General features: G+C 45.9%; 1 protein-coding gene across 1 annotated transcript in view; it reads left to right on the forward strand.

The window, feature by feature from the left end:
• Nucleotides 1-10,009, forward strand: part of LOC137608957 (solute carrier family 12 member 2-like) — a 32,432-nt gene extending 22,423 nt beyond the window's left edge. Inside the window, exons 17-27 of the mRNA XM_068335602.1 lie at nucleotides 1,306-1,446; nucleotides 2,082-2,188; nucleotides 2,688-2,767; nucleotides 3,313-3,456; nucleotides 4,441-4,488; nucleotides 5,451-5,573; nucleotides 5,653-5,764; nucleotides 5,859-5,945; nucleotides 6,048-6,183; nucleotides 6,295-6,362; nucleotides 6,573-10,009. Coding sequence (XP_068191703.1) covers nucleotides 1,306-1,446; nucleotides 2,082-2,188; nucleotides 2,688-2,767; nucleotides 3,313-3,456; nucleotides 4,441-4,488; nucleotides 5,451-5,573; nucleotides 5,653-5,764; nucleotides 5,859-5,945; nucleotides 6,048-6,183; nucleotides 6,295-6,362; nucleotides 6,573-6,708 — 1,182 coding nt within the window. The 3' untranslated portion in view covers nucleotides 6,709-10,009. The remainder of the gene's footprint in view (nucleotides 1-1,305; nucleotides 1,447-2,081; nucleotides 2,189-2,687; nucleotides 2,768-3,312; nucleotides 3,457-4,440; nucleotides 4,489-5,450; nucleotides 5,574-5,652; nucleotides 5,765-5,858; nucleotides 5,946-6,047; nucleotides 6,184-6,294; nucleotides 6,363-6,572) is intronic.
• Nucleotides 10,010-11,435: the final 1,426 nt, after the last annotated feature.

Genomic DNA, 11,435 nt, shown 5'->3' on the forward strand with positions numbered 1-11,435 from the left:
AGAAACATGTCCAGTTGTTGTTCTAGGTAAATTTAGATTTAATTTAGTGACACAAATAATTCTATTTCTAAGTAACTCACCTTTCCGGGTCAGTTTGGGTGACATGGAGGGGGATGGGTGTTGCACATTTCAGTCACGCTAAGATGAATTACCTGGAGCGGGATTGGGGCGAGTCTAATGCATGTTTCTACTTGTGAAACGAAGACCAACTCACAATATTAGTAATGTAAATGCCCCTCAAGAAGAGCAGGTTCAACAATCTCCATGAGAACATGAAGGCAGTGGAGAGAGACTGACTTGATCAGACAGAAACCTGGAGCAGATCCAACACCCAGACGTGAAAGAAGGCAGTCCTAGAAATGGGTTTTTATGAGACATATCCTGATTGAACACAACTCCCAGAGTCCTCCTGGTGAAGCTGGAGGTAAAGGTAGCGCTGAGGGCCATGGTAATGCCATCCATATTAATTATATCACCCTAACATCAGCTTTGTCAGAGTTAGGTAGCAGAAAAACTGGTTGTCATCCAGCTTTTTATACCCTTAAGACTGAAGTATAATGAGATTAGTTCCACCTGCTTTCCATTGATCAGTCTAATAGTGTGTCATTGGCGTAATGGAGGAGATTAACGGAATGTCTCCTGATGGTGTTACAGTTGAGAGGATGAAATGTTTGATAGAAGACTTGACCAGGAGGAGAAAGGGTAACGGATGGGCTGCTGGGTAAAGAAGTTATCTCCAGGTTACTCTCAGGTCCAGACTTCACAAACCGTTCTGGATTGAGCCAATATGTACTTCAGTAGTCAGTTGCTGATATTGCCACCTGCAGTTTAATTTAAAATGACATTGGAAAGAAGTTCCAGTAATGCCACATTGATTGTATTTTCCTGTTTAAAAATAATCACAGTTGTGATTTCCTGCTGGTTTCCTCAGTTTGCCAAGAGCTCAGAAATTATTTTAGGGATGTTGTTAAAAACCTTCCACAAATCCCTCTGCTATACAAAACATTCACAATGAAAGTCCGTTTTAACTGGATGAAGGTGTTGCTGAGCTGTCCATGAGTGTCTGAGCCTTCATCAGAAGGGCTGATGGGAGCTCAGAGGTCATAAAGGAGCACTCTCAGCTTATCCGATTAGTTTCATCTTTCAAGTTCACAATAAAGTCGTTTCAAAAATCCCTAAATTCTAGATTTCCTGTGACTCTAAGAAACATGTGTTTTCTGTGTGTGTGTGTGTGTGTGTGTGTGTGTGTGTGTGTGTGTGTGTGTGTGTGTGTGTGTGTGTGTGTGTGTGCGCGCCCCCCCACAGGGCTACAGGAGACCCAACTTTAAAGATCTGGCCACAGATCAGGCCCGGTACCAACGCTGGCTCCTGAGGAGCGAGTGCAAAGCCTTCTACACACCAGTGTTTGCTGAAGACCTGAGACAGGGAACTCAGTACCTGCTCCAGGTGAGGACACAGCTGTGAAAGGCTCAGAATGACATCTCAGGTGGCTGTAACTGTGAGGAACATCAGTGAGGAAGCTTCAAGTAGCTACTATGAGTATCAGGAAGCATGAGCACTGTGTCTGAAGTGTTCACTCACTTTATCTGATCTATGAATAAATAGAATATTCTATTTATTCATAGATCAGGATATGCCTTTTCTAATTCACTTCATTCACATTTTGTTCAGATATATTTTGTCAATGGGAGGTAGTCAGCTGTTTTTCCCAATTGAGGGAAGATGAATCATTTTTGTGAAGGTTCAGTTCGTTGTTAAATCCCAGTCACGTTGTTTTAAACCCGTATCAAACACAAATCTGTAAAGCAGTGCTGATCCCCACAGGTCCAGCTGCCCTTAGCTAGTTAAAGTGAGGGTGAGGTGGGTACAAAGGGATGAACATAAAATGAAACTACTCTTGTTGTGCGCCATCACAATTTGCAGAGTGGACATTCAGGACATGGAGGCCCAGTTGTTCTGGTTCCAGCAGGTGTGGCTGGTGGAAGTAGAAACCCTCGAGCTGCGCCACCTGCTGTGACTCCTCCAACAGAGACTGCATGTTGTGACTAGGACTCGGGTTTGATTGTGTTTTCTCTCCTGAGGCTGCCGGCCTTGGTCGACTCAAACCAAACACTCTGGTGCTGGGCTTCAAGAATGACTGGAGGGACGGAGACATGATGAATGTGGAGACCTACATCAGCATGATCCAGTAAGACCACACAAGCTGTGTGTGTGTGTGTGTGTGTGTGTGTGACATGTAGATTTGTAAGTATAGAGCATTGACAGCTGTTCCCACATCACACACTTCTGTCTACACAGAACTGTTAGTGTTGGTTAGTGTTAAAAGTGTTTATTAGTGTTAGTCATATTAGTCAGGGTTAATTGTGTTGGTTAGTTAGTGTTAGTTGGTTGTTGGCCCATGTGAACTCCTGTGTCCCCGATCAGTCATGTGAGGCTGAGTGGAGGATTTGTGAGCACCTCATTCTAAAGTGGGATTAGAGCTTTAGGGCTGAAGGCTGGAAGTTGTTCAGTCCTGCTGAAATTGAAATCACATCTAATACACTGAGCAATGTGCCGTGACTTCCTGTCCAGCGATTATCCGTATGAGTAAACACCAGGTTGAAGCTGCTGGAACCGGTCCCTTTCCAGACAGTAACGAACAATGCATTACTGACGTGAATCTTTTCCTGATACCCCCCCCCCCCCAGCGATGCCTTTGACTTCCAGTTTGGTACTGTTGTCCTGCGACTGAAAGAAGGTCTGGACGTGTCCCACATACAAGGACAAGGTACCGGTATCCGATTCATGAACACACAGCAAAAGCACCAAGGAAATATTAGACAGCACATGTGTTCACATTCCTCACTGCGAGTCAGTCCCAATTAGATCAGATAGAATCTGATCTCATGTGAAGCAAACATAAACTGATCCAACAGTTCCTGGTTAGAGCATCAACAATAGAGTAATGGATTACTTCCTGCTTAATGGTGGTTGCAGATGTGTTGCTGCCACCTTATGGCAGTAAGACTGCATTACACACAAGGCCCAAGTAAAGAATAAGTGACAATCCTGTTTTCTGTCAACTCGGCAGACGAAACTCATTCGTTCATAGACTTGCCATTGAAATGTCAACATGTGTGCGACCGAACTGTCTTGATTTGAACTAATCAGAAGCTCTGATTCCAAAATATCTACTTTAAACTGTTCTTTCAACAAGTCACAGAGTAAACCACAGATTCATCCACTATTAAAAAACTGTGTCTGTCACTGTTCTGTTTCTGCGTCCAACCATCCTCTCTAACCCCACCACCTTGTGTCCCGTCTGTCATCCAGATGAGCTGCTGTCCTCTCAGGAGAAGTCTTCAGGGACCAAAGACGTGGTCGTGTCCATCGACACCAGCAAAGACTCCGACGCAGACTCGTCCAAGCTGTCATCCAAAGCCGCCAGCCTCCAGAACAGTCCAGCCATCCAGAAAGGTCAGTAGGAGCAGAGGAAGTGTCCCCTGAGAGACTGTGTCCGCCCCCCGACCCCCCCACATAAGGGATGGCTAGGAACAGGGGGGAACCGAGGTGGGCAGGCGACAGGAAGTGATAACAGGAAACGAAACACACCATTCTAGGCATCTATTTGTGTAACCTCCCTGATGCTGCCCTGTACACACACACACACACACACACACGAGCTGGAGAGGAAGTTGTCTCAGTGACGCCTGACCCTAATGTTCCCATTGGGCCCATTTTTGTTCGACAGATGTTCTTCCCAGCAGTGTGTGTGTTTCTCGTGTATGAACAACACCCAAAGAGCCAAACACACACATAATCAGTTTGTTTCACAGAAAAGTTTTTCTTCTCTGAATGTAGGGATGGATAGACGTATAGATAGACACGGGTTTGAGGGTTTGGCTGGATGACTGGGTCAGTGCGTCTCCCGCTTTGTGTCCCCGAGGAACCAGACACTCCGTCTGAGGTGCCGGTTCAGCCTCAGGTTCCCCGGCTCTCTAGAAGGAACGAGTCGACCCCCGTTTTATGTTCGATAACAATAAAATTCATTCACGTTCCTCTCCTAAGACACCAACGCCAGTTATGGGTTCAGACCAGGTCGCTCTGCACCTGTCCAGGTGTGATCTGTTCACCGGTCATCAAACTGGTCATCTCAGTCTTCAGTCAGACCTGCTTCATGGGTTTACTTGTCAGAACTGGTTTAGCTACAGGAAGTGGAGTGGTGAACAGACGGACCACTGACCCGTGTTTGGATCACTGAGTGGACTTCCAACAGAACCCTGAGCACAGAATCAGGTCTTCTGTACCCGGTCCAATCAGAACCCTAAGCCTCCTGAGGAGCGTGTGTGTCATGTTTTAATAAATACACACTTCCTGTTGCTCCTCCTCCCCATCATTCATGGCACAGGAATCATCTCACGTCACACTCATGAATCTTTCTCCTTTTCTCACGTTTCCCAGATGACGAAGATGATGGTCGAGCTACGACTCAACCCCTGTTGAAGAAAGGCAGGACACTTTTTTTTTTTTTAATAGTCTTTAATAGTCTGCGTTCCCTTTTGTGCTTCTTCCTGTTAGCCGTCGTTTGTTCTCCACCTTTCTGTTGTCTATCAGCTCGTTCATCTGGTGTTTGTCTCTGCCGTCAGGCTCGCTGCTCTGGAGGTGACATTTAGTCCTTCTTTCCTGTTTCCTGTCCTGTTTCCAGCTACAGCCTGGCCTCTGAAGTCAAACTTAACTCCAGTGTTGACTCTTGAACGTGTTGAATGTGCTAATTTTTCAGTTTCCTGCAGAGCGTCTTGCTTGCTGCTTCCTGTTTCTGTCTTTGACTTGCAGTCTGAAGCTTTCTTTCCAGGATGAAAGCTGCTCTCCTGTTTTCACATTTCCAGCCTTGTGCCTGTAAACTCTGACCGTCTCTCCCTCTGAGCTCCTTTGGTAGTCGGGCTTCTGATGTAGCACCACAGTTAGTTCAGTTCCTCAGTCCAGCGTTAGAGTTATCGTTTCACTTTTTCATCACATGCATGGGAAACTCAGGTCACCATAAATATTTAGGTCGACAGACGGCTGTTGTGATGGAGTTACAGACCAGTGTAAACAGGTGTGTGTCAGGTAACGAAAAAACCCCACAGAACTCCATCAATCAAGGATCAAACTATCCAGTGAATAAAGAAAAATAACATCAAACACAAGTTTGGACATTAACTTTGTTAAAAACGTTTGTGTTAGTAAGGGATTCTTTACTGCATTGTGGAAAATGTAGTTTATGGTCAAAGCACACTTTGACCAATTTCTTTTTAGACACCCTGACCTTTTTTGCTCTCACGGGCCACATGAAATGATGTGGCGGGCCACATTTGGGCCTCCGGGCCTTGAGTTTGACACATGTGATGTAGATGATGATCTAGCTGCTCTGGACAGTCGTCATGGATGCCTTTTCTGTTTGTTGTGTCTTCATGTTTGCCTTCATCCTGCAGACAAGAAGAGCCCGACGGTCCCTCTCAACGTGTCTGACCAGAGGATGCTAGAGGCCAGCCAGCAGTTCCAGAAGAAGCAGGGGAAGGGCACTGTGGATGTGTGGTGGCTGTTTGATGACGGAGGTCAGTGTGAGGGGTGGCCCCAGGGGGGGGGGGGTCCTGGGTGAGCTTGGTGTGACAGGTGTGTGGTGTCTCCGTCCAGGTCTCACCCTGCTCATTCCGTACCTCCTGACCAACAAGAAGCGCTGGAAGGACTGCAAGATCCGTGTCTTCATCGGGGGAAAGATCAACAGGATCGACCACGACCGCCGAACGTAAGGCTTTCATTTGAGGGAACGATGGCTCTGTGTCCTCATTCTGTCCAAACCGTTTCTGTCTGTGTCTGTGTGTGTGTGTGTGCGTGTGCAGGATGGCCACCCTACTGAGTAAGTTCCGGATCGACTTCTCGGACATCACCGTGCTGGGAGACATCAACACTAAGCCCAAGAAGGAGCAGTGAGTGTTCAGGGGCCCACCCAGGGAACCCGGTGTGACAATGTGATGGAGGGTTAGGGTTAGAGCCGGTCATGTGACGTCGTTGTTGTTGTTGTGGAGCAGCACGTCTGCCTTCGAGGAGATGATCGAGCCGTACCGACTGAAGGAGGACGACCTGGAGCCGGACGCCGCTGAGAGGCTGAAGAACAGCGAACCCTGGAGGATCACAGACAACGAGCTGGAGCTGTACCGTGCCAAGGTCAGGGCCGGACCCCCTAACCACCCCTGACCCTAAACCCCACCCCACCCCCTGGTCCAAACCTGTTCTGTTGTCACACGGTTCCTGAACGTCTGCATCTGTGTTCTTCAGACTAATCGTCAGATCAGACTCAACGAGCTGCTGAAGGAGCACTCCAGCACCGCCAACCTCATCGTCATGTAAGTGTGTGTGTGGGTGTGTGTGGGTGTGTGTGTTGGTGTGTGAGATCTGAACAAGCCTCATTAAACCAGAACCCTGAGAGGACAGCGAGTCGTCCTGATCAGCTGTGGTTCATAGAGGATCACCAGAACCACCTGGGGGGGAACCTGGACCTGCCCTGGTGTGCTAGCTGCTAGCAGGCGCTAACGGCCCTCCTCCTTCCCCTGCAGGAGCCTGCCGCTGGCCAGGAAGGGCGCGGTGTCCAGCGCTCTGTACATGGCCTGGCTGGAGGTGCTGTCCCAAGACCTGCCCCCCATCATCCTGGTGCGGGGCAACCACCAGAGCGTCCTCACCTTCTATTCCTAAGCCCCCCCACCCCGGAGCAGAACCTCTACGTTAACGTGTCACACCCACTCCTGCCTGTGGGCGTGGCCCCACTCACATCCCGATCCGACCCACTCTCTAGTCCTGCTGGTAGCAGAGCGACCCTGGAGGACGTGTTCATACCCGGGGGAGGAACGCTGGTGGGGTGGGGGTGGGGCGTCCCCCCTCTGCTCCTGTCTCTTTATTTATTCCCACATGTCTTGAGTTTTTCTCCTGGAGTTTCTTCTCGTTTCCTCATGAAGGTGTGGTTCTGATGATTTCTCTCAGGCTCTAAAGCTCGACGTCCACCTGGATGGTCGTTGGTTCGACGCTCGTTGTGACGCAGCAATAATCCCCTCTGCTGTTCCTCCTGGAGAGAACCTCACGAAAGCTTTGCTACACCGTCTGAAGCCTTACGGATGTGCCTTCAGTTCAGATGAAATCCTAATCTCTATATTACCTATATTATTATTATTACTGGTCTATATCCATGCTAGTTCTTCATGTCATAGAGTTTTAATGGGATTCTTTTTGTCTTTTGGACTATTTATGAGCAGATTGCTTGAGTTTCCCTGGGTGTCCACTTCATTGAATGAAGGCTTTTTTTTCTTTTTGACCCTAATCAATGTTTTAAGTCATTTTAGTCACTTTTAAGTCTTCCCTTTTAAAGCTGTTGATGGTTACTGCCTCGGCTGCTCGACTCGGTTTATCCTTTAGGCACAGGACCTGAACTGTTAGTCTGTTACCACGGAGACCGCCTCCCATTCAGCTGCTGACTAAAGGATTTCTTCCCACAACTGTTTGTGTGTCTACTTGTTTAGTTGCCTTAAGCCAGATCCAACGATTGTCATGAGTTCGTCTCCCTTCTAAGCCATAGCGGCTGGACGGTTTGGGGGGGGAGCGTGAGGACGGGGATCCATTAGTTATGTCTTTCTGCACACTCATCATCTGTACTGTATATGCTCCTGTTTTCTTCCCGTTGTCCAGCTGCTCTGGTCTGTTGTCCCGGTGACGGGTCAGCAGATCGCAGCCACCAATCTCCATGCTTCTGTATGTGGGCGTGTGTCGGCTGCTCTCCGGCTGAGGCGCCAGCTTCACACTGGAAACCTCCTCAAGAAGATGTGCGGGTGTGGGAGGAGACCTTCTATGCATTAAGTCGTTGTGTTTGTGCTCTTAAGGGTTCGATGCCCTCAGATCATCACCACCTGACGTCGTTGCTCCAACTGAAACCGGATCGGCCTTTTGGAGCAGAAGAATGTTGACGTAGTCGTACGACCTTCACACAGCCCCAAGGTCACGATGTGGAGGATGCTCTGTTCTGTTTAGAACAGACAACCACCTCTTTCTGGGCTACTAAAGGAGTGTCAAGGTGGAATTCAAAGTGGATGTTAGAAAAATGTATGCAAAGATAAATCAATAGAAACGTCTTTTGAAGCTGAAATGGTTCCGCAGTCAAATTGAATGATAATCAACAAATGGTGTTCATGAGATGTGAGTGAGAACCTGAAGGTTCTAGTGCCTGAAGAACAGAGTCTGAGTCTCCAACACAAGTCTGTAGCTGACTGGAGACTTTTGCTGAATGTCTTGGTTCTCATTAAAAACTTTATAGAATAGACAGGTTCTCTGACTTTGTTCTCCCAGTCAGGCGGGTTCTGAACGTTCTGTGTGAACGTGAGCGCGACTGGCCGGTTAGCTGAATGAATGTTAGCGCTAAGTGTTAGCGTGCAGGTCTGGTTGTCAGTAGGGTTGTTTGGGTTAGCACGGCGTTTTATCTTTAGCACTGCGTCCCATATATAGCATAGCGTATACAATCATTAATTATATGAACTCGAAAGCATGTAGATGGGGGGGTTCTCCCCAAACCCCTAAATTTAAAGACCACCTGGATTTCAGAACCTTCCCAAGAAGCAAAGACAAAAGAGCAAAATGCAGTGGATCCAGACCAACCCGTTCAGAAATAAAGGAACATCCAGGCCCATGTTGGATCCAGGAGAACCTGAATGTGGTCTTGGCTTTGGTTCCATTTGAACTGTCAACCTGAAATCCAGATCCATCCACCAGTTCAAACCCTGACTCCAGTCATAGGTCCCAATCCGCCACCAAACATCTCTGACCCACTCAGCTGAAGCTCTGACCAGATGGACCGAAGGAACATAGATCGCTGTAGGGCAGCAGATCACCGCCAAGCTTTTAGATGGGCGGCAGCCATTCAGGGCTGGAACAGAACCAATCTTGGACTGGTTGAAGTCATGCAAAAGACTAACCACTGGGTTTAACACTGGATTGGAATTCGGATCAGGAACGACCCTTGGAGTTAAACGGGTCTTTCTGGTTTAACGTTGGAGACTTCTTTAGACGTCGTTCCTCGTTGCACAGACACTAAACTGATTTTGGAGTGGTTGTGTGGGTCAGCTGGTTCTTGGGGGGGTCCCCACACTTGATGAAGCACAACACAGTAATTTTCATTGGCATTCCAAAGTGACATTGTACTGAAAGTACAGCCGGTATCAGATACTGTAGCTTTAATCCGGTTTGATGCAGCTTGACTTTAAGACATCACTGGTTTTAAAACGAAGGGGATCTAGAGGGGTTTTTTTTTGGTCCACTAGGAGGTCCTGTCTGTAGATGTCATAGGGCACTCTAATTTTAAAAGAACACTGGTTACTCTCTATTTGTATAATAAGGAATATATATGCCTGCATACACTATCATCTATGTAGAACGTCTGAGCTGGACCTTCAACATTTCTGACTTTAGAGATCATTCAGGCCTGAGCGGCGTCCTGAAGACGTCATGTCCACGTCCAACGTCTCCTGATTTCTGTATTTTAGCCAAAGCCCCTCCTCTCCGCACCCATCTGTCATTGGTTGAGCCATGATGATGATTTCCTGAAATCATGAACTGGTCTTAATGTTCTGTTGGTCGGCCACGGCCACCAGCCTGTAAATAAACTCATTTAGTCTGACGGCATCAATGGACACAGATATTTATTTTAGGCTAGATTTCTCCACTGTCATCTTGGTTTTTTGGTTGTTTGCATGTTGATTTGGTTTTTCCTTTTTGTTGCTTTTGATTGCTTTGACTTGTCTTAAATGCCTTTTGAAAAAATGAACAGTGAAGCAGATGGAAGCTGTTTTTCCTACATGTGGATGGAATCGACACAGCTGGTTGAAGCAGTGACGTTTTGATACCCGGGACTGTTAAAGTCACACACACGCTTTTTCTAACATGTTAGCAGTTATGATAACCAATACTTTGTATATCTTTATTGCAATAAATAAATGAAATCAGTTCTATTCAAGTTGCTCTTTTGTTCTGTGTCATTTCTGGTACTGAATAGGAGGACAGAAACCACAGTTTGATGGTTCTGATCCTACCATCATCAATGCAAAACATTGATGAAAAAAATGACGTATCATAGATGGAAATAACTCTTGTGACATTGCAGTAGCTTATTGGTGTGAATGTCTTAATGAAAGCTGAAGTAGGTCCAAAATGGGGGACTTTTTTACTTTTTTTTTTGGCCAATCATTGTACCTCTTGTGTGAATTACATCATAAACAACAGTTCCATAAATCTCAACTCACACTTCTGCTTTTGTGTGTGCTTCTTCTGAATAGTATTTTTGGCTTGCTGCCGGTGGATAGTTTAAATTTGAGGGGGGGTACAAACACACCGAAAAGGATTCAAATAGACATTGAGTATTTTAATTAAAAGTAACGTTCAACCCTACTTCTTTTTCAGAGTCCAAATGTTTTCTTTCACACAGAAATGTAATTTTGTTTTCTCTGCAGTTGATCATTGAATACATGAATGCATATTTATACATAGCATAAAAGCATAAAATTTGTTACATGCAGTGTTATCAAGGAAATTTCCCTTGATCGAAAAGGCCTCTGCTCACCTATGCATGGAAAAACATTTTTCCAGCACTGTAAACACAGACAGTGGGTTTGTGTCTGGGCTGTGGAGTCACTGGGGGCGGTGTCTTACTGCAGACAATGAGTATCATGTTTAATTATAACGTCAGCATTATTGCATATAGTAATATACTGTATACATATACTGTATAATATATAAACGTATACTGTATATATAATACAATATAGTATATAAAAAATATGTGGTTATAATGGGAGTCAATTGTCCAAATTTTGACAATTGAGCACTTGTGTGCACACAGTGAAAATCTGCTGTTCTATACACTTCCAATGACAGGCATTAAGGAACTTGGAAAATAAAATGTAGGAAAATTAATAGCAACATTTAATATATTTAGCCTTTTAACTGACTGATTAATTGCGAGACAAACACATAAAAAGAACAAAAATTTCAATTTTTAGCCCAAAGAGGTCCCTGTGTAAAGATCACAGCCACCAAGGACACGACATGTTCGAAAGACAACACGTCAGCCTCACACAATGGCCGGCATGAAGTTCTTCCTGGGGCCCTACATGTAGGAGAGAAACATTTTTACCTTAACTAGGTTCCTCAACAGAACACACCTCAGTCAGGACCACTCAGTTCCCCCATTAACTCCTAGCAACACCTGAAAACATCAAGGCCACCTCACTGCTCAATCCAGATCAATCCAAATCCCGTCATGAACACAGTCTCCCACCAAATTTCATTAAATCAAAGGAGTATTTTGACTAGAGAACCAATTTGTGGAGAAATACTACTGAAAAAGTTGAATCTAACACAAGATGAAAACGTTAGAATTTAATGGA

Source organism: Antennarius striatus, chromosome 15 (assembly GCF_040054535.1).
Source record: "Antennarius striatus isolate MH-2024 chromosome 15, ASM4005453v1, whole genome shotgun sequence".
Classification (NCBI taxonomy): domain Eukaryota; kingdom Metazoa; phylum Chordata; class Actinopteri; order Lophiiformes; family Antennariidae; genus Antennarius; species Antennarius striatus.